General features: G+C 43.1%; 1 protein-coding gene across 1 annotated transcript in view; it reads left to right on the top strand.

Moving 5' to 3' along the window:
* Positions 1 to 27,457, top strand: part of SOS2 (SOS Ras/Rho guanine nucleotide exchange factor 2) — a 52,815-nt gene that overhangs the window by 19,744 nt on the left and 5,614 nt on the right. Inside the window, exons 7-19 of the mRNA XM_056851642.1 lie at positions 3,814 to 3,924; positions 5,402 to 5,500; positions 7,794 to 7,921; positions 8,766 to 9,421; positions 10,203 to 10,284; positions 13,184 to 13,306; positions 14,561 to 14,664; positions 16,195 to 16,411; positions 19,529 to 19,648; positions 21,133 to 21,295; positions 22,040 to 22,157; positions 24,034 to 24,206; positions 26,723 to 26,839. Of these exons, the coding sequence (XP_056707620.1) occupies positions 3,814 to 3,924; positions 5,402 to 5,500; positions 7,794 to 7,921; positions 8,766 to 9,421; positions 10,203 to 10,284; positions 13,184 to 13,306; positions 14,561 to 14,664; positions 16,195 to 16,411; positions 19,529 to 19,648; positions 21,133 to 21,295; positions 22,040 to 22,157; positions 24,034 to 24,206; positions 26,723 to 26,839 (2,211 nt within the window). The remainder of the gene's footprint in view (positions 1 to 3,813; positions 3,925 to 5,401; positions 5,501 to 7,793; positions 7,922 to 8,765; positions 9,422 to 10,202; positions 10,285 to 13,183; positions 13,307 to 14,560; positions 14,665 to 16,194; positions 16,412 to 19,528; positions 19,649 to 21,132; positions 21,296 to 22,039; positions 22,158 to 24,033; positions 24,207 to 26,722; positions 26,840 to 27,457) is intronic.

Genomic DNA, 27,457 nt, shown 5'->3' with positions numbered 1-27,457 from the left:
CTTGTTGTGGATTTTATATATTCCTTTTAATCTTAAATGTCTCTGTATTTGTATATAACCTGTCTGGTCGTTGACCATTTTAATAAACTGTCTGACTGACTGACTGATTTGTTTCCCAACTCCTACACACGAAGCCAGCTGGGTGACCCTGGGCTAGTCACAGCTCTCTTCGAGCTCTCTCATCCCCACCTACCTCACAGAGTGTCTTTTGTGGGGAGGGGAAGGGAAGGCGATTGTAAGCTGGTTTGATTCTATCTTAAGTGGTAGAGAAAGTCAGCGTATAAAAAACCAACTCCTCTCTGTGCACTGTTGTTGGCCCTCCAGAGGAACTGGTTGGCCACTGTGTGAGAGAGGATGCTGGACTAGATGGACCAGTGGTCTGATCCAGCAGGGTTCTTCTGATGCTCTTATGAAGGCCTCAGCCTCTGCTCTGTTGTTGGACCTCCGGACTAACTGGTTGGCCACTGCATGAGGCGGGGTGCTAGGCTGGATGGACCACCGGTCTGATCCAACAGGGCTCTTCTGATGTTCTTATGAGTTGGAGTAACGATAAAGAAGAAATATTATGGTGGTATGAAAACAGAGCAGAAAGGGAGCAAAATCATGACGGGCTTTGAAGGTAAAGATTAAGAGTTTGGGCTGGATCCAGGAGCAGGCAAAGCCAGTATAGGGATTTAAGGAGGATTTGAGGTAGAATACGAGAGATTAGTGATTCTGGCAGCAGCCCCCGTGAGGGATCTAACAGAAGACGATTGGAGAGAAGGCTGCCATTGTGAGAGACAGCCAGAACATGAAACAGAGTTTTTGCCAATATGGCCGAGAGACAGGAGCACATTTTAGCACAATTGTAAAAGGAGGAGTGACACCACAGTAGCCATCGGGTGGACATGAACACATGAAACACATGAACCTGCCTTATACTGAATCAGACCCTTGGTCCATTGCGGTCAGTATTGTCTGCTCAGACAGGCAGTGGCTCTCCAGTGTCTCAGGCACAGGTCTTTCACATCACCTACTGCCTGTTGTTTTAACGGGAGGTGCTGGAGACTGAACCTGCAACCTTCTGTATGGCAAGCAGATGCTGTACCACTGAGCCACAGTCCTTTCCAAAACGGGAAAGTGATGACCAATCCATCTCACACAAACTCATGAAGCTGCCTTATACTGAATCAGACCCTTGGTCCATCACAATTAGTATTGTCCACTCAAACCGGCAGCGGCTCTCCAGGGTCTCAGGCAGAGGTCCTTCACATCACCTACTTGCCTGGTCCCTTTAACTGGAGATGCCGGGGATTGAACGTGGGACCTTTTGCATGCCAAGCAGAGGCTCTACCACTGAGCCAAGGCCCCTCCCCTGTGGAGCACATGAGAGGGAAGGGTCAAAAATAAAGGCCAGGGCTGTGTGCCAGCTCTGCATGATCAAAGGGTGATAGCGCCATCGGATATAGGGTGTATGAAAGGAGAAGGCGGCTGGGGAAGAAACAGGAGAAGCTCCGTCTTGGACGCGCTGAGTTTGAGATGGCGGCGAGAGATAAATTGGGAATATCAGACAGGCCGATGGAGACACAGAATTAGATGGAGAGAGAAAGTTCAGAAGTGGAGAAATGTAGGTGGTTCTCAGTATGTAGGTGGTGCTCAAAACTGGGATTTCTTAGGCCAGGACTAGACATTAGAGAGAGGATAGAGGAGAGCCAGTGTGATGCAGTGATTAGTCAGATTAGGGAGAGCTGGGTTTGAATCTCTGATCAGCCGCGGAGTTCACTGGGTGACCTTGGGAGGATAAAATGGAGGGTATGTGAGCTGTGTATGCTGCTCTGAGTTCCTTGGAAGACGGGAATAAAAATGGGACAGATAAGGACGGATTCCTGGCGGATTCCAGTGGAGGGAAGGCAAGTCCCCAGCAGGGCATGGAACAGCTGGGAAAGGTCAAACTCGGGACCGAGGCCTATTTCCGGAATGGCTGCTTTTTGGCCCTTCGCTTCCGAAGGGCTGATTGGTGGCAGGGAAGAGCTCCGATTGTTAGTTAATGATTCTTTTTCTTGTCCCCAATTTGTCTTCCATCCTGCCTCTGAAATACTCTGTTGTTTACTTAAAATATGATGTGGAGGAGCTCTCTTGAAAGGTGAATAATCTGTGTAAGATGAAATGTTGCCTTAATTAAATCTTTCTTAAAATAAGGAACAAATACTAAAAATTCAAACCGTGGTGCAATTCAGAAGTAATGCCAAACCATGGTTTGGTGACTGAGAACACCCCTATAGCTTAGATGTAGATAGGTGGCAACTACATCTTCTCAGTAGTGACAGTTTTTGTTGTTTTCTTTGGCACACCCCCAATAACTGTATTGGTCCTCTTGTATGGTTGTGTTAAAATGTGTTTTTGTAGGTTTATATGTTTGTGTTGAATTGTTAAAGTATTTTATATATATACTCTATTTTAAATTCAATCTGAATGTCTTCAACATTTTAATATTCTACCCTGTTTGGGTGAAAAGGTGGCCTAGAAATGTTTTGAATAAATAAATTATTGTAGGTTTGTGCACCTCTGTAGGTTTGCACATTCCCTCCATCCTCATGCATGGGCTCCACTTCCTGCTTTTTCCCCCGACTGTGGTTTGTCGTGTTGCCCTCCAAGCCGGTATAAAGCAGATTTCGTAAACTGGTTTACTGAGAGAGCAGCATATGCTTTGATCAAGCAAAGAATCGTTCATGTTGAAATGCAGGAACTTAGAAGTCTAGCTTCTGGAAGATGCTCACCGCTGCGATGGGGAATATCAAATTCCATGCCAGAGTACTTGTCCTGTCTTACTGTCCCTCATCTCCAGAGGGCATTTATGTTAACCCGTTTTAATGTTCTCCCTTCTGCTATTCTGTATGGGAGATATAAGAAAATTCCATACTCTGTCAGGGTGTGTAAATGTGCCCTGGGGGAGATTGAAAGTATTGACCATATGCTCTTGTATTGTCCATTTTATTGTGAAATTTGTGCGGTCATTTTAGATCCCTTTCTCTCAAATCATGCAGATCAAGCTGATGATAGTAAGATCAAATTGTTGTTATCCTCCCGAGATTGTGAGACTATTGAATCTGTGGCTAAATTTTTTGATGAAATTGTTAAGAGGCGGAGGTTAAATGATGTTTAGAGGGTTGGTTTTATTTGATCGACTGCTTGATGGTATGCCAATAAAGGTATTGAAATTTGAAATTTGTAAACTGGTTTACTGAGACCACAATAAGTGTAGTTTGTTGGTTTGGATATTATTGTCGAGCTGAGGTTAGTGAAAGCCAGGAAATGGATGAGAGAATGAGAGGCGTATGGGGTGGGAGGAGGGAATGTGTCAGTTCATGGGGGCGTTCTCAGTCTCTGAACTGCAGTTTGGCACTCCATCCGCTTAAGTCCTTGTAAGCCGGGCTTTCTGAATTGTCATCGGAATAATTCACTTAATCACACCGGAAGCTTCTGAGATAGCAAAAGAATCCATCATAAATTTGAAGCCCGTTTGTGTCATGTGAATTTTTTGGCCAAAGCTTTTACATTAACCAAACGGGTTTGGGCAAGATATCTATGTTGCATGTTATCCTTTCAACCCTGGTTGCTGTTTCTAAGGCTTTCACCTTTCCCCCCAAATCTGATCATGTTGATATTATGCAGCATTATCCCAGGTCAGCTTTTTAAGGATTAATGATGCCCTGCATACAAGTAGAAGAATGACGACCACAGAAATCCCCAACCGTGCTGTGTGATTTGCAGCTTTTCTGTCCTTCTGCCCTTAATATACTGTGAACAACTGCTATCTCTTTCCCCCTCCCCCAGGAACAAGCCTTTGACCCTTATGAGACATTGTCCCAAGACATCCTTTCACCGCAGTATCACGAACACTTCAATAATTTGATGGCTAAACCTGCAGTTGCTTTACACTTCCAGGTAGGGGTGAACTTGAAAGAGATCTCATTGCTCATTGGCATTTGGGTTTTTGTTTCAGAGGGTAGCCATGTTGGTCTTCAGTAGAAGAGCTGGGTTTGAGTTCCATAGCACTTTAGAGACCAATACACTTTCGAGAGTCACAGCTCCCTTTGTCAGATACACATGGGTTTTGTTGGAAGCATTACTGCTGACTCAGAATTGGAAGGGGCCATACAGGCCATCTAGGATAGGTGTGTGCATATCGATAAACCCAAACTGAAAATAAACCCGAAATTAGCTATTTCGTAGATTTCCAGTTCAGGTTTCCCGAATACACAAACCTGGGGAGAAAGCTGAAGCCGAATAGGCAATTCTGGAAAAAGCCGAATAATTGAATACCTTTTTCTGGTTCTGGGGAGGGTGTCATTGTTTGAGGTAGAGCTGCCAAATTAACAGCCTAGCTTGAAGGGATGGTCCTTGCACAAACTCCAAAGTTTGGCGAAGATTGGGTCAGGGGGTCCGATTTTATGGGGTTCGGAAGTGGGTCGGATATGAGCTTTCAAGGGGCTGGATCCGGCCCGCAGGCCGTATGTTTGAAACCCCTGATCTGTGTCATTCTTTCGATGGAAAATAGGTGGTTAAGGCTGAGACAACTTTGGCTATGAGGTCCGCATAGTGGCTGATGTGAGGTTTGGAATCTTAAAAGTCGTTCATGCTTTTAGCTTTTGCTAGCTCGCTGTTAGCAGGTGATTGTTTTAAACTGCACGTTCTTTATTTCTTTGATATTTATGTCCATCCTGCCAATTTGGCTCTGAGTAAACAACAGTAACTTTGGAAAAAGAAAAGTAACCTCTAGTCCAACAGCATAATATAAAATTAAAATATTTGACCACATTAAGCTGCCTTATACTGAATCGGACTATCGGTCCATTGAAGTCAGTTGATGTACTCAGACTGGCAGTGGCTCCCCAGGGTCTCAGACGGAGGTCTCTCACATCTGCTCCCACCTGGCCCTTTTACCTGGAGTTGGTGGGAATTGAAACTGGGACCATCTGCATACCAAGCAGATGCTCTACCACTGAGCCATCATCAAGAACCCTAGGGTATATGGAAATCTTGTGGTGGATCTAAGCCATTGATGTATTCATAACAGTTGCTGTGTGTTCATTGAAATTGTTTACTGTTGTGCGTGTGTGTGTGTGTGTGTAGGCAAATACATACACTGCACTTTGGCTCTGAGTAAACTGATTTTTGGAAAAGTTGGGTAAAAGTAATTTTTAATAAGTAACTTTAATAAATAAAACTCTCCTGCCTTGCTCTGGCACCTTCATTGAAGTCCTCCTGAAGAGCCGGTGCTTTTGTGTGGGTGAACAGGAAGCTACTCAATTACAAAATCAATACCATTTTGAAAACCTCCTGCGTCCTTCCCTCCTCCATCTTTCGTCCGACAGCCCGGTGAAATAATGCTTGCTTTTTTTCCTTTTCCCCCCTCCTTCAGTTGATCGCTGATGGTTTCAAGGAAGCGGTCCAGTACGTCCTTCCGCGGCTGATGCTGGTTCCTGTTTACCATTGTTTCCACTACTTTGAGTTATTACAGGTACGCGGCCGTTCTTCAGAAGAAAGCTGAAAGGCAGCAAGAGTGACGACTCAGCACTTTTAACATGGATATATTTTGCTGTAATTGTTCGATGCTCCCCTCTGCTGCAAGCATAATACTGATGCCCAGTTTTTGCTATCTTTCTTTAGAGGGGTGGGAGGATCGGTTGAGGGCAGCAACGTTTGCTATCATGGCTGCCCTCCCTCCCACTCCCCTTTCTCTTTTTCCATCTGATTGTTGCCCCAGAAGGTCGTGCCAGAACCAACGGGTTGAAATTAAATCAGAAGTGTTTTCGTCTAGACAGTAGGAGGAACGGTTCCTCACTGGAACAGGCTTCCTTGGGAGGTGGTAAGTGCCCCTTCCCTGGAGGTTTTTAAGCAGAGGCTAGATGGCCATCTGTCAGCAATGCTGATTCTATGACCTTGGGCAATTCATGAGAGGGAGGGCACCTTGGTCATCTTCTGGGCATGGAGTAGGGGGTCACTGGGGTTGTGTGGGGAGGTTGTTGTGAATGTCCTGCCTTGTGCAGGGGGTTGGACTAGATGACCCTGGTGGTCCCTTCCAGCTCTATGATTCTATGATCTTTATGGGGGACTCCAATTGCTTTCCTAGTCTGGTTTTAGATTGAAGTTAGCAGTTTTAACTAGGATTAGGCTTTTGTGTTTATCGTAAGTGTTGCTTGCTTGATGTAAACCGCTCTGAGCCCGGCCTTGAGGTGGTCTACAAATCCAAGAATAAATGTGTGTGTAAAGTGCCGTCAAGTCGCAGGCGACTTCTGGCGACCCCTTTTGTGATTTTCATGGCAAGAGACTGACAGAGGTGGTTTGCCAGTGCCTTCCTCTGCACAGCAACCCAGGTATTCCTTGGTGGTCTCCCATCCAAATACTAACCAGGGCTGACCCTGCTTAGCTTCTGAGATCTAACGAGATCAGGCTAGCCTGGGCCATCCAGGTCAGGGCCCAAGAATAAATACATAAATGTAATTGTAGAAATTGGGCATCACAGAGATGTAGATCACAGGATCATAGCGAAGATAGAAGAGGGGAAGAGAGTGCCACGTAAGAAATCCCACGTTTGTTAAAAGAGTGGGACATTTTAAAAAAAGTAATAGTTAATCTTCGTGGCCTCTTTGCAGTCCCACATGAGAATTGCGCATGCCAGCTGGCCTGTGCATGTGCAGTTCTCATTTGGGACTGCAGAGAAGTCACGAAGATAAACAACAGTTACAGGTAAGCAACACTGTTATATGGAACAAAATATGCTCTGTGTAAAAAGGAGTGGCGCAGAGTGGGAAGCTGCAGTACTGCAGTCCAAGCTCTGCTCTCTACCTGAGTTCGATCCCAACGGATGTTGGTTTCAGGTAGCCGGCTCAAGGTTGACTCAGCCTTCCATCCTTCCGAGGTCGGTAAAATGAGTACCCAGCTTGCTTGGGGGTAAAGGGAAGATGGCTGGGGAAGGCACTGGCAAACCACCCCGTAAACAAAAGTCTGCCTAGTAAACGTCGGGATGTGACGTCACCCCATGGGTCAGGAATGACCTGGTGCTTGCACAGGAGACCTTTACCTTTACTTTTAAAAAGGAGAAATTGGAGACTGTGGGGCTGTTTCAGCAGATTACTGATTACTTTGCCGAGTGGTCTGATGATTCAAGAAAACCCAGTACATTGGTAGCCTAAAACAGGGCAAAAGTGAATGAGTCTTCATGAAGCTCCATCTCTTATCATTTTTTAAATGCAGTATGCAATTTTTAAAAATTTTAAATGCAGTCTTGCAATTTTTAAATGCAGTATGAGAAAAAGCCAACTCGGTAATGAAAACACATTAATCAAAGTAGACATATCTGTAGATATTTACGTGATATCCTGTAGTCTGCTTCCATCATCCAAGGTGTCAGTTTAAGGATGATAGTGTAATATTGGGGTTCAGGTGCAGGCAGAGACCTGAGGAAAAGCTGCAGGAAAGGGACTGACGCTTTGCTTGTGGGACAGTATTGCAGGTATCTCGAGTAGACAACCCGATTTCAACCCCTGAGCCCGGCTTCATTGCTGGGGAGGGTGAGATATAAGTTTAATAAAATAATATAATAATAATAATATTTGATACTGAGACAAGAACAGGAACAGCCAAGTTGATAGACAGTTGCCTAAAAGTGTGAATTTGTTCAGTATGAGAAGTAGCCATCTTGGGAAGTCTCATTCATTTCGGACTTTCAGTATTTGTTATTGAATTCTGGTTTTAAAAATCCCCTTGGTAATATTCCAAGCTAATGAAATAGATGTTTTTGGTCCTTCCAGCAATTGCAAGAATGCAGTGAAGACGAAGAGGACTGCGAATGCTTGAAACAAGCCATCACGGCTCTGCTCAACCTCCGGTGTAGCATGGAGCGTATTTACAGCAAACACTCTCCTAGACGCCGGCCTGGGTAAGAAAATTAGCCTGCAGCTGAATGTACACGTAGTTTATGGGGTTCTAGAACAGTCACATGTACAATGCAATTAGGAGGGGTAATGCAGATGGATCTAAGAAAGGTGGACCAAAAATAAGGCATCCAACAGAACTTCTGTTCGTTCTGTTAGGGGTGCTTTGTGCTACTTTTTCAGGTGGTCTTAAAAATGTTTTCAAACACACAGAAAGGAACCTGGGTTGGCAGGAACTGTCAAACCCACTTAAAGCAAACCAGGGTTTACTGCTACTTTGTAATGTCAAACACACTGTAAGCAAACCAGGGTGTACTGCTACTTTGTAATGTCAAACACACTGAAAGCAAACCAGGGTGTACTGCTTCTTTGTAATGTATGAAATGTCCTTGTTAGACTGGGTGGGGTATGGCTCTGTGTTGCTGTTTTATAACTCTTAATTTTAAGTTTAGTTTATAATAACAACAAAATAAAAATACAACAGCAGTAGGTTAAACATCCTGTACAGTTGAGATATGTTCCAATACTTGGTCTATTATACATTGGTGCTTTTTACAGAAATCATACCATTTGTTGTATTCACTTAGCAGAACATAATAAATGCAGATCATACAATAGTTTAGTGGGCATCATTTACTTCGTGATGCCCCCTTCTCCACATATTCTAGAAAAGGCAATGGCTCTTTGTTAACTTTGCCCGTTTAAAAAATTATTTACTTGAGAATTGGTGGTAGGGTTCTAGTATGGAAAGAGATGTATTCAAATCAAAGCAGAAACACGGTACAATGGTTGATATTTTCCCACTTTACAATTGTCACAATCGAAACAATTCTATTGCGTGTGTCTTAGGGAACAAGTCTCTTGGTTTTACAACCGCCAAGTAAGAAGCAAGCACTTGGCTATTAAAAAAATGAACGAGATCCAGAAAAACATCGATGGCTGGGAAGGCAAAGACATCGGTCAGTGCTGCAACGAATTCATAATGGAAGGGACCTTGGTGAAAGTAGGAGCCAAACACGAGCGGCACATATTTCTTTTCGATGGCTTGCTGATCAGCTGCAAAGCTAACCACGGCCAGTCCCGGCTGCCAGGCTATAGCAGTACTGAGTACCGGCTCAAGGAGAAGATCATCATGCGGAAGGTCCATATTGTAGACAAGGACGACACGTGTGAGTGCAAGCACGCCTTCGAGCTGGTTTCCAAAGATGAGAATTGCATCACCTTTGCTGCCAAGTCCGTCGAAGAGAAGAACAACTGGATGGCCGCGCTCATCTCCCTCCAGTACCGCAGCACCCTGGATCGGATGCTGGACGTGGTGCTTCTGCAGGAAGAGAACGAGCAGCCCTTGCGGCTGCCCAGCCCGAGTGTCTACCGCTTTGCAGTGAAAGACTCCGAGGAGAACATCGTTTTTGAAGACAGCCTTCAGAGCAGAAACGGCATCCCCATGATTAAAGGCGGGACGGTGGTGAAGCTGATCGAGAGGCTGACGTACCACATGTATGCAGGTAGCTCAGGTTTCCTCCTTGCCGGATTTACGGTGAATTTACATTGCATTGTTGGACAGAGGGAAGGAAGTAATGATTAGTTGTAACCTTTATCTATTTGGGACCCTCGTATCTTTGGGACTGCCTCTCCCAGTATACCCCCCCCCAAAGGACACTAAGATCATCCGAAGAGAATCTGCTGGTGGTCCCTGGCCCTAAGAGCGTGCGGCTGTCCTCAACTAGAGCTAGGTCTTTCTCAGCCCTGGCTCCAGCCTGGTGGAATGCTTTGCCGAGTAATATCAGGGCCCTGTGGGACCTTAAAAGAGTTCTGCAGGGCATGTAAGATGGAGCTTTTCCACCAGGCCTGTATGGTGCGCACGGCTTAGTAATTTACGCACCATCCTTAATATGGGGTCTGCTATGGGGTTAGAGGATTTTATTGTTGCTTTTATTGTTTTATTGGATTGTATGTTATGTTTTAATTATGTTACCTGCCCTGAGCCAGCTTGCTGGGGAGGGCGGGATACAGATTCGAAAAATAAATAAATAAAATCTATATCTATATCTATATTTATTTGTCTATCTATCTCTATCTCTGCTCATACAGCTATAAGCCTTGAGCAGAAAATAAAGGGATAAAAATGCCTTACTTAGCATTATTCTTTTGGTATTTAATTATTGCCCCTATAAATTTTGCCACAGACGGAGTAACAGAATCATTTGTATCTGATAGACTGTAACCCCGTTCAAAGTTCTTAATTTGGTACTGTGTTAAATCTCACTCTTCTGCCTGTCTTTCCAGATCCTAATTTTGTACGCACTTTTCTTACAACCTACCGCTCCTTCTGTAAGCCACAAGAACTGCTGGATCTGTTGATAGAACGGTGAGTAGTTCATTATGGAGTTGCATTTGCAGTAAGATAGGCCAGCCGATTTTGAAGTTGCATGCAGTGATTTGTTTGAATGAAATCTGTTCATTCAAGTTGCATGCAGTGATTTGTTTGAATGAAATCTATTCTCGTGGCTGTTTCTAGCTCGCTTGTGTTCTTCGGAGTCCATTAGGTGCTTGATTAAGCTTTTAGGCCTCTTCGTGGTCTGTAATATAAATAGGAAATGGTTTGGTCTAAACTGAAAGGAGAGTATGTAGTGAGGAAATAAGGCTACTGAAAGTAGTTTTCTGTCAGTGGGTTACTACTTTCCGGATCCTAATTTTGTATGCACTAAATTGAATCCCTTGGGAAGGGTGCTCCACTCCCTTCGTCATCTTGATTACCGCCTTTTGCACTTTTTCCAGCTCTGCAATACCTTTGAGATACAAGAACCAGAATACTTGCTCAGTGATGAAATGTGGCCACAAATAGCAAAGCTGCTCGGATGGGACCCCCCCACACACACACACACTGAGCCCCCCTTCCATTTCTTATAGAGAGCCAGTGTGGTGTCGTTCAGAGTGGTGGTTTGGAGTGGTGGAGTCTGATCTAGAGAACCAGGTTTGATTCCCCACTCTTCCACATGAGCGGCAGAGGCTAATGTGGTGCACTGGATTTGTTTCCCCACTCCTCCACATGAAGCCAGCTGGGTGACCTTGGGCTAGTCACACTCTCTCCGCCCCACCTACCTCACAGGGTGTCTGTTGTGGGGAGGGGAAGGGAAGGTGGATTGTAAGCCAGTTTGGTTCTCCCTTAAGTGGCAGAGAGAGTTGGCATATAAAAACAACAACTCCTCTGCTATGGCAGTTCCAGAACCATTAAAACAGCAGAGAAACTGGGGTCTGCCGTTGGGGGTTCTTGGCAAAATCACCCCTTCCTCTGTCAGCAGAAGTGTAGCTCCTCTGGCATAAGTGTCTTCATGCTGGCAGAACAGCACCTTTGGACCGGCCCCTGTGTATCCAACGTTGCTCTCAGTGATACAGACGCAAAATTTCTGGGAATTCTGGAGCCATGGGAAATTTACATAGAAACATTGAACGGGAAATTGGGAAAGCCTGTAATATATGGGATAGTCTCTTATCAAACCTGAACCCACTTTACTGCTTTTACAGCATGAAATACTTCATTCATATAATTCATCATATAAAATTATACTTTTTGGCGTATTCATAAGTAAAAATGCCTATAATTTTCTACAACTAAAATTATTGATATACCCAATATTCGAGAGAGACCTGCAAGCTACGGCACCCTAATGCTACCTTAGCACAAGTATCTCAACTTTTGCCATCTGAAAAGCCGGGGGAGGGGGGGGGAAATTGCAAATAGAAAACAAGGTTTGTAGTAAGTAAATGGGAATGTATTCTTTGGACAGAATCCGTCTCACATAGTCCCAGTAGGACTAGCAGTGTATCTGAGTAATGAGTTAACATTATAATGTTGAGCTAGATTCGAGTAACACCTTAGGAAGAAAGTAGATTCCTTTGAAATGTGATGTTGGAGAAGAGTGTTACGGATACCCTGGACCGCAAAAAAAAAAAAAAAAAAAAATCAGTGGGTTTTAGATCAAATCAAGCCTGACCTGACCCTAGAAGCTAAAATGACTAAACTGAGGCTATCATATTTTGGTCACATTATGAGAAGACAAGAGTCACTGGAAAAGACAATCATGCTAGGAAAAGTTGAAGGCAGCAGGAAAAGAGGAAGACCCAACAAGAGATGGATTGACTCTATAAGGAAGCCACGGCTCTCAATTTGCAAGATCTGAGCAAGGCTGTTAAGGATAGGACACTTCGGAGGACATTGATTCATAGGGTCGCCATGAGTCGGAAACGACTTGACAGCACTTAACACACACACAACACCTTAGAGACCAAGATTTTTGTGGTATAAGCTTTCGAGAGTAAAACCTGAAAATCTAGTTGGTCTGTGAGGTGCTATGGGACTCAAAATCTGTGGTTCCATTGCAGACCAACATGGCTACCCTCTGAAGCTGCATTATAATGCTGAAAATTCTTTGCGAGTGTATTATTGTACATGCCCTAGCATACTAATTGTGGACAAAATTAGATCAATTTAAACAATTAACATACTTATCTGTATATTTCATACACAGGAATTATGATCTAACCTTCATGCTACTCATTTTAAGTGGGTAACACTTTGTCCTAGAAAACAGTCCACTCAATCTAAAAGAAAACATTTGTTTGGAGTCTGGTTTAAAGTTGCCCACAGGTTGCCAAAATTTTTTGTGGGGGAAATTGGAAGAAGACCTTAGAGGGGGGGCAAGGTTTATTCCCTGACCGTCTCATCTCTGCTTGGTTCTGAATAACTTACCTGCCACCAGGAGCCAGGGATTATTGGGTAGGAAAACACTTCACGGTTGCTATTGAATTTTTTTTTTTTACTTATACATACATTGGACATTAAAATTAGAATTGAATTCATAGAAGTCATCTTTATAGTTTCAAAGGGTAGCCATGTTGGTCTGCAGCGGGACAGTTAGATTCGAGTCCAGTAGCATGGATGAGACCAACAATAGTTTCAGGACATGAGGTTTCGAGAGTCAAAGCCCTCTTTGTAAGATATCATCAGGTATCTGACAAAGGGAGTTTTGACTCTTGAAAGCATATGCCTCTAAAATCTTGTTGGTCTCTAAGGTGATACTGGACTCAAATCAACATTGTAGTTTGGGAAATTCAGTATCCTGAAAGCAGGTTTAAAATATGGCTCCAGTTACTGTACAACCCTTAATGTTTTTATTTCATTCATTTTCCAAAGTGTTCCTTGACATAGTTCTCCCATCTGTATGTTTTGTATCTATAATTCACATTCCAACTGCTTTTGTTGTTAGGTTTGAAATCCCAGAGCCTGAGCCGACAGAGGCAGATAAGTTGGCAGTAGAGAAAGGAGAGCAGCCTATCAGCGCAGACCTTAAAAGATTTCGCAAGGAATATGTCCAGCCAGTGCAACTCAGGTTTGTGTTTCTCTCTCTTGCGAGCTTCTTGCTATGCCGTTCGGGTAGAAATCATGCAAGAGCAAAAAGTTAATCTTGTTTGGGAAGAAACTTGCTTGAGTTTAGAAAGCATCACCCTCTTGGGTGGGAATGTAAGACACCAAGTGTTAATCCCACATTTTTAAAAGAGCAGCTTTAGCACAGTGACTAAGAAAGTGAGCTGCAAAGTCACTCCTTCCCATGTTTTTTTTGTACACCACAAATAAAGTGTTTAAGAGTGGTGGACTCTAATCTGGAGAGCTGGGTTTGATTCCCCACTCTTCCACATGAGCGACGGACTCTAATCTGGTGAACCGGGTTGGCTTCCCCACTCCTCCACATGAAGCCTGCTGGGTGACTTTGGGCCAGTCACAGTTCTCTCCGAACTCTCTCAGCCCCACCTACCTCACAAGGTGTGTTGTTGTGGGGAGAGGAAGGGAAGGAGATTGTAAGCTGGTTTGATTCGCCTTAAAAGGTAGAGAAAGTTGGCATAAAAAAAACCAACTTCTTCTACCTGGCCTTTCTGCCTTCATAAGGGCCACCAAGGCGACTGTATATATACAAATTAACTCACTTTGGCTGTTCAGTGTTTTCTCAGCTCTCTGTCCCTTATGTATTATGAAGATTGGCTTCCCTTACGAGGGCTGTAGTCAGGATTACTGGGATAATATAAGAACATAAGAAAAGCCCTGCTGGATCAGACCAAGGGCCATCAAGTCCAGCAGTCTGTTAACGCAGTGGCCAACCATGTGCCTCTAGGAAACCCTTCAACAAGTCAACTGTAGCAGCATTATCCTGCCTGTGTTCCACAGCACATGATATAATAGTGATGCTGCTTTGATCCTGGAGAGAATATTTATTTATTTATTGGTTCTTGTAGGTTATCCGGGCTGTAAATAAATATTTATTTATTATTTGTCACTCTTGTAACCTGCTCTACCCCAGCAAGCCGGGCTCAGGTGTACATCAAGACTAGTTTTCTTTTTGACTAGTAGCCATGGATAGCCTTATCCTCCATGAAAATCTCCACGGATCTGCCTGCATGCCAGCTTGGTTTTCGGATCAGTTTGGATATGAAATGTCTGGATCAGGGGTACTCTACCTGCAGAATCCAGGAATGCCATCCTTAGTACCACAAGCTGTATCATTGGTTGCCCTATCCCTCTGTTTTAGTCTGTGGGTTAATAAAAACCAAACGGTGGCGTTTCTTCATTTGCTTCTCTCTCTCCCTTGCAGGGTATTAAATGTGTTTCGACACTGGGTGGAGCACCATTTTTATGATTTCGAGAGAGATCAGGAGCTGCTCGATAGACTGGAAACGTTCATTTCAGGTGTCAGAGGTATGTGATTTGAGTTAGTCTGTAGTTCAGATGCTCCTCCTGAGCTGGTTTGTAAATTTCTGCCTGGTTTCTCACATCTGGATTAACAAAATAATAATTCTGAGCGTTCTACTTAGGCTGCCTTGACTCCCGCTGTGGCCCAAGACAATGGTATTTACAAGCTCTACAATCCAATGAAATGATGTCAGTTTCCTTTCTCACTTTCTGCTTTATGAAAGCATCGCGTTGCAGGAATGCTATCTGGGTTTCTGTGGTTCCATGTTTTGCCTCTTCCGAACAAGGTTCACATTTAAACCCCTTTATAGTAGTGCTTCATACACAGCTATTTCCTATCCAGATGTTATTTCTTTGTAGGCAGAGTATGTGTGCAGTGTAATATGTAATACGTACATACGTGTTTGTCTTTCCAATCAAACATGTGTGCAGCTTGTGGTTCATAAAGAGCTTTACCGATATGCACCCTCCGCTGCCAGAATGGTCTATGCTAGGTATTGGAAGTCAAGTGCAATTCCTTATATTACTGAGTGGAATAACAAACTTTCGAACTTTGCACTGATGGCCAGATTAACACACCTGATTTAACATGAAATCAATGGGTGAATTTGTGTTGAAATGGCAACCTTTTATGACAACTGCTCGCATGATAAACTATTTTATAAACAAATAAATTAATGATATATTACAAGAAAACATTCAATGAAATTCAGGATGTTTAAATGCTTAGGATAAATGATAGAAGGTATGGCATCAGATTCATTCAAGTTCAGTACATGCTGAGGCTTGGGAGATGAAATGTGTTTTAGTGAGTTTTAAGATGTTTAAACGTTTTGGATAAAAGACAGAATTTTTGGTAATAGTTTTTTTTAAAGCTTGGATCAAGCCGGGGCCCAGAGGATGTAATATGTTTTACCCTTTTCCCCTTCCCTCCTTTTTCTGTAGCCCTTTATACAATTTTTTAAAAAAAACATGTGTGCAGCTTGCTATGTGTAAAGATGTAGATACAGACTGAGGCACCGGTTTAATTTTTATATAAAAATCCAGTTCAGTAAAGAAAAAACTCAGTGAGCGGGCAGGGGGAATTTTGGTTGTATAAAATAGGGATATGCTTTGAGCTCCCATCCCACCATTTGCTTTCTATAGGCAAAGAGCAGGGAAGCGCTGATAGAATGCAGCAGGGCAGGTGAAGCAGAGCACATGACTTCACTTCACTGCAACAGCGCAAGTGAGCAACAGGGCAGGTGAAGCACAGAATAGCTGCCGCAGAATTGTTTGGTCCTGCCGGTAGCTGAATTTCTCCCATGATATGCTCGACCATCTGTATCCACCCAGGGATTTTGCTAGTAAAGCCTGCTGTTTTCACGTTTTTGTTTTCCCAAAGCCCTTTACAATAACTTATGCCACCCCACAGTGTTACCTATATTGGAAAGGAACTATTATTCTATTTCATGCTTTTTATATTCATCGGTAAATACCTTAGTACCTGTGCTTAAACAAAATACAAAGCATCTACATGGTCTGTTTGTCTTCCAGGGAAATCCATGAAAAAGTGGGTGGAATCCATCGCAAAGATCATCAGAAGGAAAAAACAAGCTCACGCAAATGGCGTTAACCACAACATCACATTTGAGAGCCCCCCTCCGCCGATTGAGTGGCACATCAGTCGCCAGTTTGAGACCTTTGACCTCATGACCCTGCACCCCATAGAGATTGCCCGGCAGCTGACCCTCCTGGAATCTGACCTTTACAGGTAAACTGCTGTTGTGTTGGGCTGCTTGTACTTGAATACCACTCAGTTCGAACCACAAAGTGCACTTTACTTAACGTGTTCATTGGTGCAAACTATTTGTAACTGGGGTGGAGCAGTGCAGTTACCAGGAGGAGCCACAGTTTTGTGGTAGAACGTGTGTCCCATGTCTAAAGTCCTAGTTTTAAGGATCTCTAATGCAGCCTCTGGCATTCCGCTCCGAGCCTGGCCTTGGCTGGGGGGGTGGGGGTAGAGCGGGACATGTCTAAAAATAAATAAATATAAATAAATGCAGACGGTCTCTCTACTTAGAGAATCTGTGGCATCCCTACTTAGAGAATCTGGCACCAAATGATGTGAAAGACCTCTGCCTAAGACCTTGGAGAGCAGCTGCCAATCTGAGTAGACAGTATTGACTATGATGGACCGAGGGTCTGATTCAGAGTAGGGCAGCTTTGTCCTTATGAAGCTGGGAAGGACCCTGGTTTGTCTGAGACTAGCCGCCCAATGGAGTAGAAGGTCAGGCCGATTACATCTGATTTGGTATAAGGCATCTGGGAGAACCAGTGTGGTATAGGGTTTCAGGTGTCAGACTAGGATCTGGGAAACCCAGGTTTGACTCCCCACTCTGGCATGGAAACTTGCTGGGTAACTGTAGAACTTCCGGTGCTGAGCTGGGCTGAGTGCTACGTCTTCCCAGGAGCTCCTGGGAGAGAATCCAAGTTTGCGTGTAATTTGGGGTGTTTTACCGCACCCCAACCCAGCCCTTGCAAGTGGGCTGAGAGGCAGGAATTCCCTGCAGCCATATATGCGGTCTGACCTCCTGAATACTCCGAGGGAGCTTACTAAGTCCCCCGGAGTTTCAGACGTTTGGTCCCGTGGGCACGAAGGGATTGAAATCGCCAGCGCGCAACTTCGGCTTTAGACTCTACCCTCCAGCACCCTATAAACATCATAAGGACTATATCAAGATTAAAGCCTCACCAAGTGAGTAGATAAGAACCCTTCGTCTTTCACTGGCGTTATCAAATAACAGGGGGTTGAAGAAAACATTCCTGGTAACCGCTTTTCTCCCTTAATTGAACTGGATGATTTTGCTGTATGAGATCCATCAGACAAAGCAGCAAGAGCCTTATCAAATTGATCAACTTTAACTAAAACAACGAGCCTGAATGATTGACGTAAGATCTGCCAATCCGACGCGCTCTTAAAGGAAGGGGAGGGAGAAATCTTTGAGAATTTGCATGGGGCCCTCCAGCCACTTCTACAACTAAGAGGATTCTTTGACCGGAAGACTCTGTGCTTTACCCAACACCCCTCTCCACTCCTCTACAAAATCAACAGGAAGAAGGTCGTAGGACCGGAAATTCGTCTTACTCGTGTTACTTCAAAACCATTCCTGAAGGTAATAACCATAGAGAAGAGACGATAGAAGGTCCACGATGAGGCAATTCCTGAAATACTTCCTGGCTTAGCCGATCTAGAGCGTCTGGAAACTCGTTGGTATTTTCAATTTTAAAAAAGTTTTCTTTTTAAGTTTAAATACTTATTTTTTCAACCCGAAAAAGATATTAAGTTGGTCAATGAAGTATTCTCTATCAACTATATGTGATGGACTCCTGCTAGATGACCAGCAAATTTTTAATTAAGTTACATATTCTGGAACCTCCCCCTGATCTGGCTTAATACATAGCCCTGCTCCTATGAAATCAAAGGGAATTTTACAGAATTCAACCATGGAAAAAAAAGTACAGGACATGCTTGCTAAACATTCTGAGGCGACAATTAAACAATTAAAACAGATTTCAACACAGATGGCTCAACTGATTTCAATGATGACGACTCTTGACCAATCATCACAGGTATGCAATCAGAAGTTGGATCTGGTTATAGAAGACATAAAAGTCTTGAAAATTCAAACGATGACCACAAATACAGACATACAAGCAATGGACTCTTCTGCCCAAAAAGTCATGGAAGAATACAAGGATACAAAGAAGAAGACAGAAGTTCAAGAAAGCAACCAGCCGGCGATAAAGAGATCAGACATACAAGAAATGGACTTTTCATTTAAAAAAGTCATGGAACGACGTGTGGATATAAGGAAGAAGAGAGCAGGTCAAGGAATACAGATTGAAGCCACGATGGAGATGAAGCCCAGAAAGAGTTATTTTTGGATACGTACCCTGTCTGAGGAAATGAGAGAGAACAAAGAAATCCTGTTCCCATACCTGACTGGCCTATTTCAGTTACAGAAGGAAGTATTAGACCATGGTTAAAGGATTGATTTAAACATGATTGCTGGATCCAAAAGCTTTGATAGTGTGGACGGGTGGCATGGCTATTAATGATGTAGTGGAATTAAGATTAAGACATCATTTTGGGAATATAAAAATAAGTCCTCCTTATATAGATTATCAATTGATATAAAGGTATATTGGAATGGGTGGACTTTTGATATGGATTTGGGATATGATTTACACTGAAATAAGATTGATTAAACAGGAATCCCCAAAATACCCGAGAGAATGTTGTTTAGTATGATTAAATTTATGTTATAATGGCTGCAATTTGAGGTAGCCAAATAGAAAGGGACAAAGGTTTCAGAATAAAGGGATTAAATCATTTTACTGTTAGAACTGGTGGAGTTGGAGAAACTAGAGGGGAGAATTGAAGGAATCACTGTAACAATGTACAAGATCTGGGAATAATGGAAGGTTACTTTTTATTCTGATCCAAAATGTAAAATTATATATAACATGAAACTTTAGAATGAAATTAATGCTAGGATCAGTATATGTTAACGAAGGATAATAACACTTTATTAAGAGGTAGATGGAGGTGATGGGGAAGTCGCTTTATTTTTCTTTATGTTTAATGGTGATTAAGACAACATTCAATATAACTGTGATTGTGATATTATTTTTACACTGTTGTCAAAATTATGGAGAATTTATAGTTTTAAAAAACCAATAAAATTTATTAAAAAAAAAAAAAAGAAACTTGCTGGGTAACTGTAGACCACACACTCTCAGCCTCGACCCTGGCAAGTATTTGGATGGGAGACCTCTGAGGAATACTTACCACATTGCATATTTATGTTTTTTTTTAATGTTTCAGGGCTGTTCAGCCATCAGAACTTGTTGGGAGTGTGTGGACGAAAGAAGATAAAGAAATTAATTCCCCTAACCTACTGAAAATGATCCGGCATACGACAAACCTTACTCATTGGTTTGAAAAGTAAGTGAAGGGGTTATTCTGGTATATAAGTGGAGCAGAACTAGAGGCATTGCTTAGTGGGGTTTTTTTTCTTTTTGCTGCCTACATTTCAGTTACAAAAAGAATCTCATTTCTTATTAGTTGTTAAACTCAAGCCCTTCTCTGTAGGGTCACAGCGACCACCACAAAAATACCAGCCACCATGGTGTGAGAGCCACCATGGTGTAGTGGTTAAGAGCTGTGGACTTTAATCTGGAGAACCGGGTTGGTTGCTCCACTCCTACACATGAAGCCTGCTGGGTAACCTTGGGCTAGTCGCAGGTCTCTCCAAACTCCCTCAGCCTCATCTACTTCACAAGGTGTCTGTTGTTGGGAGACGGTAGGGAAGGAGACTGTAAGCTGCTTTGATTCTCCTTAAAAGGTAGAGAAAGTTGGCATATAAAAACCAGCTCTTCTTCTTCTTCTACAATTGTGGATGCCTCATCATTTCCAGATCCATTGATTATTTCACAGAAAGACAAACTTTAGTAGTCTTTCCAGGCATTTCTGTAGCTTTTTTTCTTGTTCCCATCACTGCAAATAACTTTATACTGTGAAGCAGGAAGAGTAATGTAATATAATATAATCTGGCATAAAAAGCTATGATTTATAGGGCTAGCCATTCATATTTTAAAATAAGTAATACAAGTATAATATTTGTCCTGTTTGTGTCAGTCCATGTTCAGCCACTGCTGATTTCTCAGGTTGGCCCAGTCTGCAGTATCTTTCATGTTCTTTTATCCTTGTTTGTATGCTGCGTTTTGTTGTGGCTGAACATGGACTGACACAAACAGGACACAGGGTCTTATTCCAAGACACTGAAAGACTGGACAATTCTACCAACTATTTTGTCAGATTGTACAGAGAAGCCATTGAAATTCATAAACATCAGCACAACTTTAACAGAAAAGAAGAGAGTTTAAGAATGAATAAGGCTTGGCTTCCTGCCTTGAAAACCTCCAGACTAACAAAGACTACAGTCAACAATAGCCATGCAGATTAGCTTTGGGTTTCACACATTAACAGATCACTTCAGGATACAATGGTTCCATATTAACATACCACACCCTCATTAGCACATTATCTTGATACTTACAGGACAATGGTTAGCACATTACCGTTGTTACTTTTTGCAGGACAATGATTCAGTTCAAACCCAACCCCTTTCTGACTATATATTACTCTTCCTACACACTTGACACTGAGAGACACTGTCCTTCAGTGTTACTCCTCTGAAGATGCCGGCCACAGCTGCTGGCGAAACATCAGGAAAGAAAATACCAAGACCACGGTTACAAAGCCCGGATAACCTACGAGAACCAATGTGGCTCTCAGGTTTTCAAGGGTGGTGGTTGTAAGGGTAAAAGGAAGTCTCCGGGAGAAGGGCTGGATGCAACCGAGAAAAAGTACAATAAGCATTATTCTTTATCAACCGACAAGTGGATTCTGTCTCTCTTCTGAATCAGGTGTATAGTGGACACTGAGAATTTTGAAGAGCGGGTGGCTGTGTTGAGCCGGATTATAGAGATTTTGCAAGTTTTCCAAGACTTGAATAACTTCAACGGTGTGCTGGAGATAGTCAGTGCAATCAATTCTTCTTCTGTGTATCGGTTGGAGCACACCCTTGAGGTAAGTCTGGCCAGATGCGTCAGTGTATGGAGGAGATGTAACCAGTTACTTTAAAGCTAAAGCTCTCCCCATTTAATGGCTTCTCGGTCATGGCACCAAAATTCTGGAAACCTCTCCCCAGGAAACGCATCTGTCCCCTTCTGTTGCCATCTTCCACCAAAGGGATTTTTTTTGTTTGTTTGTTTGGTTTGGGTTCCCTCAGTGATCCTCTCCTATTGAACAATGCTTTAATTGCTTTTTTAATTTTTTTAGCTTTATTACATCTTCCATAACAAAACGTTTCAATATAGTATCTATCTTGCATCCAGGTTTCTTAAGGACATTAACTCTAAAATTTAACTTTAAAATTATATACAAAAGGTGAAAGGATACAGGGGTGTGGAAAAAGCTCTACGGAAAATAGTTTCCGAGGGGAAGGGGATTTCAATGTTTTTATTGTTGTTTTTATGTCCTAGTGTGTATTTTTGCCCTGTTTCAATTGTTTTAATGATTTGTGTGTGTTTTGAGAGGGTTTTTTTGTTTTAATGGTTTTAAAATGCAGTTTTATTATATACTAATTTGTTAGCTGCCTTAGTGGCCCTTGTGAAGGCAGAAAAAGCAGGATATAAATTCTGTAAAATAAACATAACAATAAATAACTGTCAAGCATTGTGGTGACTTCACAACATTCTGGCCAAAGAGGAGCATACTGTAAACATATCCTGCAAGATAAAAAAATGTCTCCTTTCCTCTTTGTTAAATCAGGCATTACAGGAGAGAAAAAAGAAAATCTTGGATGAAGCTGTTGAACTGAGTAAAGATCACTTTAAAAAATACCTTGCTAAGCTGAAGGCAATCAACCCACCCTGTGTGCCTTTCTTTGGTAAGTTGCACCACAGAGGAAGGGACTGTTTGTGGCGTTTATTTTAAGCCATAAATAGCACTGTTATTTACGGTAAACGTGCTGAATAATTTTCTTTATTTGGTGGTTTTAATACATGCAAAAAATGGGTCGGCAAATGTAATTTGCTCTTATGCATAAACCCGGGCCCCATATTGGATGACCAGGTGGCACCAGGAGCCAGGGATGCCTTCCGCCAGCTTTAGCTGGTAAGCCAGCAGAGTAAAAATGATAATTGTCATTTCAAAAAGGATGTGGACAGAATGGAGCGGGTGCAGAGGAGAGCGACGAGGATGATCGGGGCCTGGAGGCCAAGCCCTACCAGGAAAGGCTGAGGGAGTTGGGGATGTTCAGTCTGGAGAAAAGGAGGTTGAGGGGGGACAGGATTGCTCTCTAAGTATCTGAAAGGCTGTCACTTAGAGGAGGGCAGGGAGCTGTTGGCAGCAGAGGATTGGACTCACAAGAATGGGTTTAAATTGCAGGTGGAAAGGTACCAGCTGGATATTAGGAAAAGGTTTTTTTACATTAAGAGTTCGGCAGTGGAATCGGCTACTTAGGGAGCTGGTGAGCTCCCCCCTCACTGGCAGTCTTCAAGCAGAGGCTGGACAAGCACTTGTCAGGGATGCTGTAGGCTGATCCTGCATTGAGCAGGGGTTGGGCTAGGTGGCCTGTATGGCCCCTTCCAACTCTATGATTCTGTGGTGCATCTAGATTATTTATGTATTTACTGTTTCTTTCGTTTATGCCTTGTCTTGCTCTCCAGTGGGGGACCTAAAGAGGCTTACATCATTCTCCTCTCCTCTGTGTTATCCTCACAACAGCCCTGTGTGGTAGGCTAGGCTGAGAGTGTGTGACTCGCCCTAGCCCAGGGTCACCCTGCAAGCTTCCGTGGCAGAGTGGGAAATCAAAACTGAAGAGGTTGAGCTAGAAAATACTAAAATTACAAATATATAAATTTTAATATGGTGCACAGTAAAGTTAAAAACATAAGGCCTATATCATAGGCGAGTCATTCACAGTCCTTTCCTTTATTCCATTCTTTATGCTTGTGGACCAACTGGTCATAAGCAAAACAAATTCAGTACATTCCATAATACATAAATAACCATAATACAAAAATATAATATCTAAACAGTACAGTTAAAAAGAGGTATCATTAAAAAAGCATAGATAAAATTTTTGCCACAGCGAGGGTTACATTTGGGTCAGTATCAGCCAGTCATTCACAGTCAATAAATACATGAAACTCATACACATTTCATGTGAAACCGTAGAATGACCAAAGTAGGACCAAATAAGGACCAAACGCGTTTCAGCCTCAAAAAGGCCTTCCTCAGTGGTCAGACATAGAGTTGTAGTCCAGTACACATCCTAACAATATAATAATAGCATAATGCACGGTAGAAAATACATAAAAGCCCTTCCAGTATTATGAGGAATCTTGTAAACCTATTTATTCCTTGTATACCAGAACATGGCTCCCATGTCCCACCTTGTATTTCATGCCGGGCTTCTAAGGATGTGTATACATAAAACAGTGTGTTAGGTCAAATGGCAAAATCAAACCTAGATCTCCCAATCCCCGTCCATTACTCTAACCACTACACCATACTTCAATGAGCTGTCTGGGGTTTCCCATAAAAAGTGTCTGGAAACTGCAGATGGTACAGAATGCGCTTTTGTGTGTGTGGGGTGGTTTTAATGGTTTTAAAATGTGGTTTTATTATGTATAGCTTACTTGTGTTAAAGAGATCACCTGATTGCCATTCCAAGATTGATTTTTCCTTTCTTTGGGCCAAAAATAAAAACGGCATGAACATGATGACAGTATACAATCATTTTTCTCCCCTTCTATTAGGAATTTACTTAACTAATATTCTACATACAGAAGAAGGAAATCCTGACTTCCTTAAAAGACAAGGGAAAGGATTGATCAACTTCAGTAAGAGGAGAAAAGTGGCTGAGATAACGGGGGAAATCCAGCAGTATCAAAACCAGCCTTACTGTTTACGGGTCGAACCAGATATGCGGGTAATTAGTGTAAATCGATGATCTTTTTTTCCAAGTTCTGTGCTGTGTGTAAAAGAAGGCGAACATCAATGTTTTTGTGTTCTGCTGAGGCTTTGATAGCAGTAACAAATGGGAAACTAGGCGGGCAGCCAATTCCTGAAGGGGGGGCGAAGCTCCTTCAGAGCTGGCATGACCCCGCACCAGAAAGCTGGCACCTGCGCCAGTGGGGGGGGGGGGGGCAAACACGCAGGCATCCAGGTGACGCTGGCCCTGGCCACCAGCTCAGACACACCACCAGGGCTTTCCCAAAAGGGAAAGCCTGCGTCGGCCTGGGGGAGGGCATTCCGGGGGTGAAGCTGACTTTAAGCAGCTTCCACAGCCCTTTCGCCCCAGGAACGCCCACTTGAGCAGTGGGGGGGGGGCTATATGCCACCTTTTTCAGTGGCCCAGCTTTGCTGCTCACTTTGGGGCATTTCCCCCTTTTTAATTTAAATGGTTAAAAGGGAGGGGGTTTTGCCTCCGCAGTGGCCGGGAAACTCCGCCACTCCCAACCTCCACGGATCCATCCCCCCCCCCTTCAGGACTGTGCTCTTAGACTTAGCAGTGGATACCTCAGAAGGCCTTAATTAGTGATACTAATTAAGCGATACTACCATAAGGCCTTAATTAGTGAGTTGAACATGGAGCTGTTCCACTCGGAGAGGTCCTTGCTAAGCGGAAGTAGCCGTTCGTGTCCTGAAATAGGTGCATGTTTGAGTATAAGGAAGCCCGGTCAAAGCAGCAGTCAGTTCCGGTAGGGGCGTCCTTCACCTTTCTTCTCTTCTTAATTTGTGAATTGGATGAATGGGGCCACCTAAGCTGGCACCCGGTCCCTCAGAGAGAGCCCACCTCACCTGTTAGCTCCAATGCCTGGCCGTGGCGATCCCAGTGGTACCCTGGCATCGCTGTTTTTTTAATTTCATGGAGAATATGTCAGCTGCTCGCAGCAAGTCTTGTGATCTACATCATTGCCTCTGATAAGGAAGTATTTCTTCACACAACACATAGGTAAATTGTGGAACTCCCTGCCCCAAGATGTGGTGATGGCTGCCAACTTGGAAGGCTTTAAGAGGGGAGTGGGCATGTTCATGGAGGAGAGTGCTATCCAGGGCTACTGGTCAAAATGGATATTAGTCATGCTACATACCTATTCTCTCCAGGATCAGAAGAGCATGCCTATTATTTTGGGTGCGGTGGAACACAGGCAGGATGGTGCTGCAGCAGCTGTTTGTGGGCTTCCTAGAGACACCTGGTTGGCCACTGTGTGAACAGACTGCTGGACTTGATGGGCCTTGGTCTGATCCAGCAGGACTTTTCTGATGTTCTTATCAGTGTCTCAGAGAATTCTTTAAAGTATACAGAAGCAGCTACGTTGGCTCGCAAGTAAGGGAAGAGTGCAGTTTGTGACAGTCTTTAAGGCACAAAGGAAGGGTCAGGCAGACTTAATGGGACAGCCTGACCTAGGTGATAGGAAGGTTGTGGGTTGCGCCAAAAAAGTTTGCTGGTGTCAATTGCTGCTCTTGGTTTTCTGTCTGACCATGAGATGCATTTGGCCTTTTATGGTTACGGGAAAGAAAGAGGTTCTTACAGGCAGAGGAGACCAGGGAAGGGCAGGTTGCAAGCTGGATTTAAAATAATAGGGCTGTTCCATCGCTTCTTGGAGCTGCACGTTTCAGCTTCCAGATGGTAACTCTGGTTGACATATTAAAGGTTCTCTTACCTGGATTCAGGGAGAAAATGCCAAAAATGTAGATGAGGAGCATTTTTATGGCCCCTTCGCTCCCAAATTGTATATAGTCCTCAAATTGCTAATCACTTCTAAGTGGCTCGAATGTAATCCAGCATAGAAAGGTCAACAAAACCTTTATAAAGAAAAGCTGGGGTTTCTTACCTCTCAGTTTTTGTACATACTGTACCAGTATTGTTATGGAGAATGGAATTTATGTTTTCAAAATTCGCTTTTTTTATATCGCCACTGATTCATCTTATTCTCTTTTTCTCTTTAATTTCTGCTTAATTTTTTGTAGTTTTGTGTTATACTTCTGTGCACCCTTTTGTAACTTCATCCTTGTAGGGGCTTTTGATGTTACATACCACAGGATGCGTGCTCTAGCAGGAGGGTAGGAAGGTTTGGGAAAACCTTGCCTGCCTCTAAGCATTTGCAGAACAAAATTCCGAAACTTTGTAGAACCTCCCTTTGAATTTCTCTTTGATCAACATGAAATACATTCGAATCAGATTCCAAATTCCTAAAAAGAGGGAAAGAAAGGAATTGTTGGATTCCAGAGAGAAATCGGGTAGAGGTGAATTAAGAGAATTAATCAATAGAATTAATTAATTAAGAATTAATTAAGAGAATTAATTAACAACACCAGTACATACCCGTATTTACTGGGAGTTTCTGAAACTTGTAGAGGTGTTTTGGACAGCTGTAATGTCCAGGCTGATAAAATGAATATTAACACAGTTGTGACTGAAAATTATTTTTGTGTTTTCAGAGGTTCTTTGAAAATCTCAACCCTATGGGAAATGTTCCTGAAAAAGAGTTCATGGACTATTTGTTCAACAAATCCCATGAGATCGAGCCTCGCAACTGCAAGCAGCCCCCGAGATATGTAAGACTCTTTGGCTTGTATCAGTTAGTTTGTTGTGTTTGTTTGTAAATGCATATTTTGCCTGGTGAAATATTTGCTACACTGAACATGTGTGAGGCTGCTTTATACTGAGTCAGACAATTGGACCATCAAGGTCATCATTGTCTACTCAGATTGGCAGCTAGGTTTTAGGCCAGTAAAAGCATTCAAGAGTCAAAGTATCTGACAAAGGCAGCTTTGACTCTTGAAAGCTTATAACCTGAAAATCTTGTTGGGGAGCCAGCATGGTGTCGTGGTTAAGAGCAGTGGTTTGGAGCGGCGGAGGCTAATCTGGTGAACCGGGTTGGCTTCCCCACTCCTACACATGAAGCAAGCCGGGTGACCTTGGGCTAGTCACAGCTCTCTCAGCCCCACCTACCTCACAGGGTGTCTGTTGTGGGGAGGGGAAGGTGATGTAACCCGGTTTGATTCTTCCTTAAGTGGTAGAGAAAGTCGGCATATAAAAACCAACTCCTTCTCCTTCTCCTCCTCCTCCTCCGCCGCCGCCGCCACCACTGGACTCGAATCTAGCTGTGGTATTCCAAGCAGATACATTGCCTGGATTCCCCAACACAAGGCAAAATACCCCTAAGAAATTAA

The sequence above is a fragment of the Euleptes europaea genome, chromosome 6 (assembly GCF_029931775.1).
Source record: "Euleptes europaea isolate rEulEur1 chromosome 6, rEulEur1.hap1, whole genome shotgun sequence".
Taxonomy (NCBI): domain Eukaryota; kingdom Metazoa; phylum Chordata; class Lepidosauria; order Squamata; family Sphaerodactylidae; genus Euleptes; species Euleptes europaea.
Note: the sequence above shows the minus strand (reverse complement) of the source record. Positions and strands in the feature narration are given on the sequence as shown.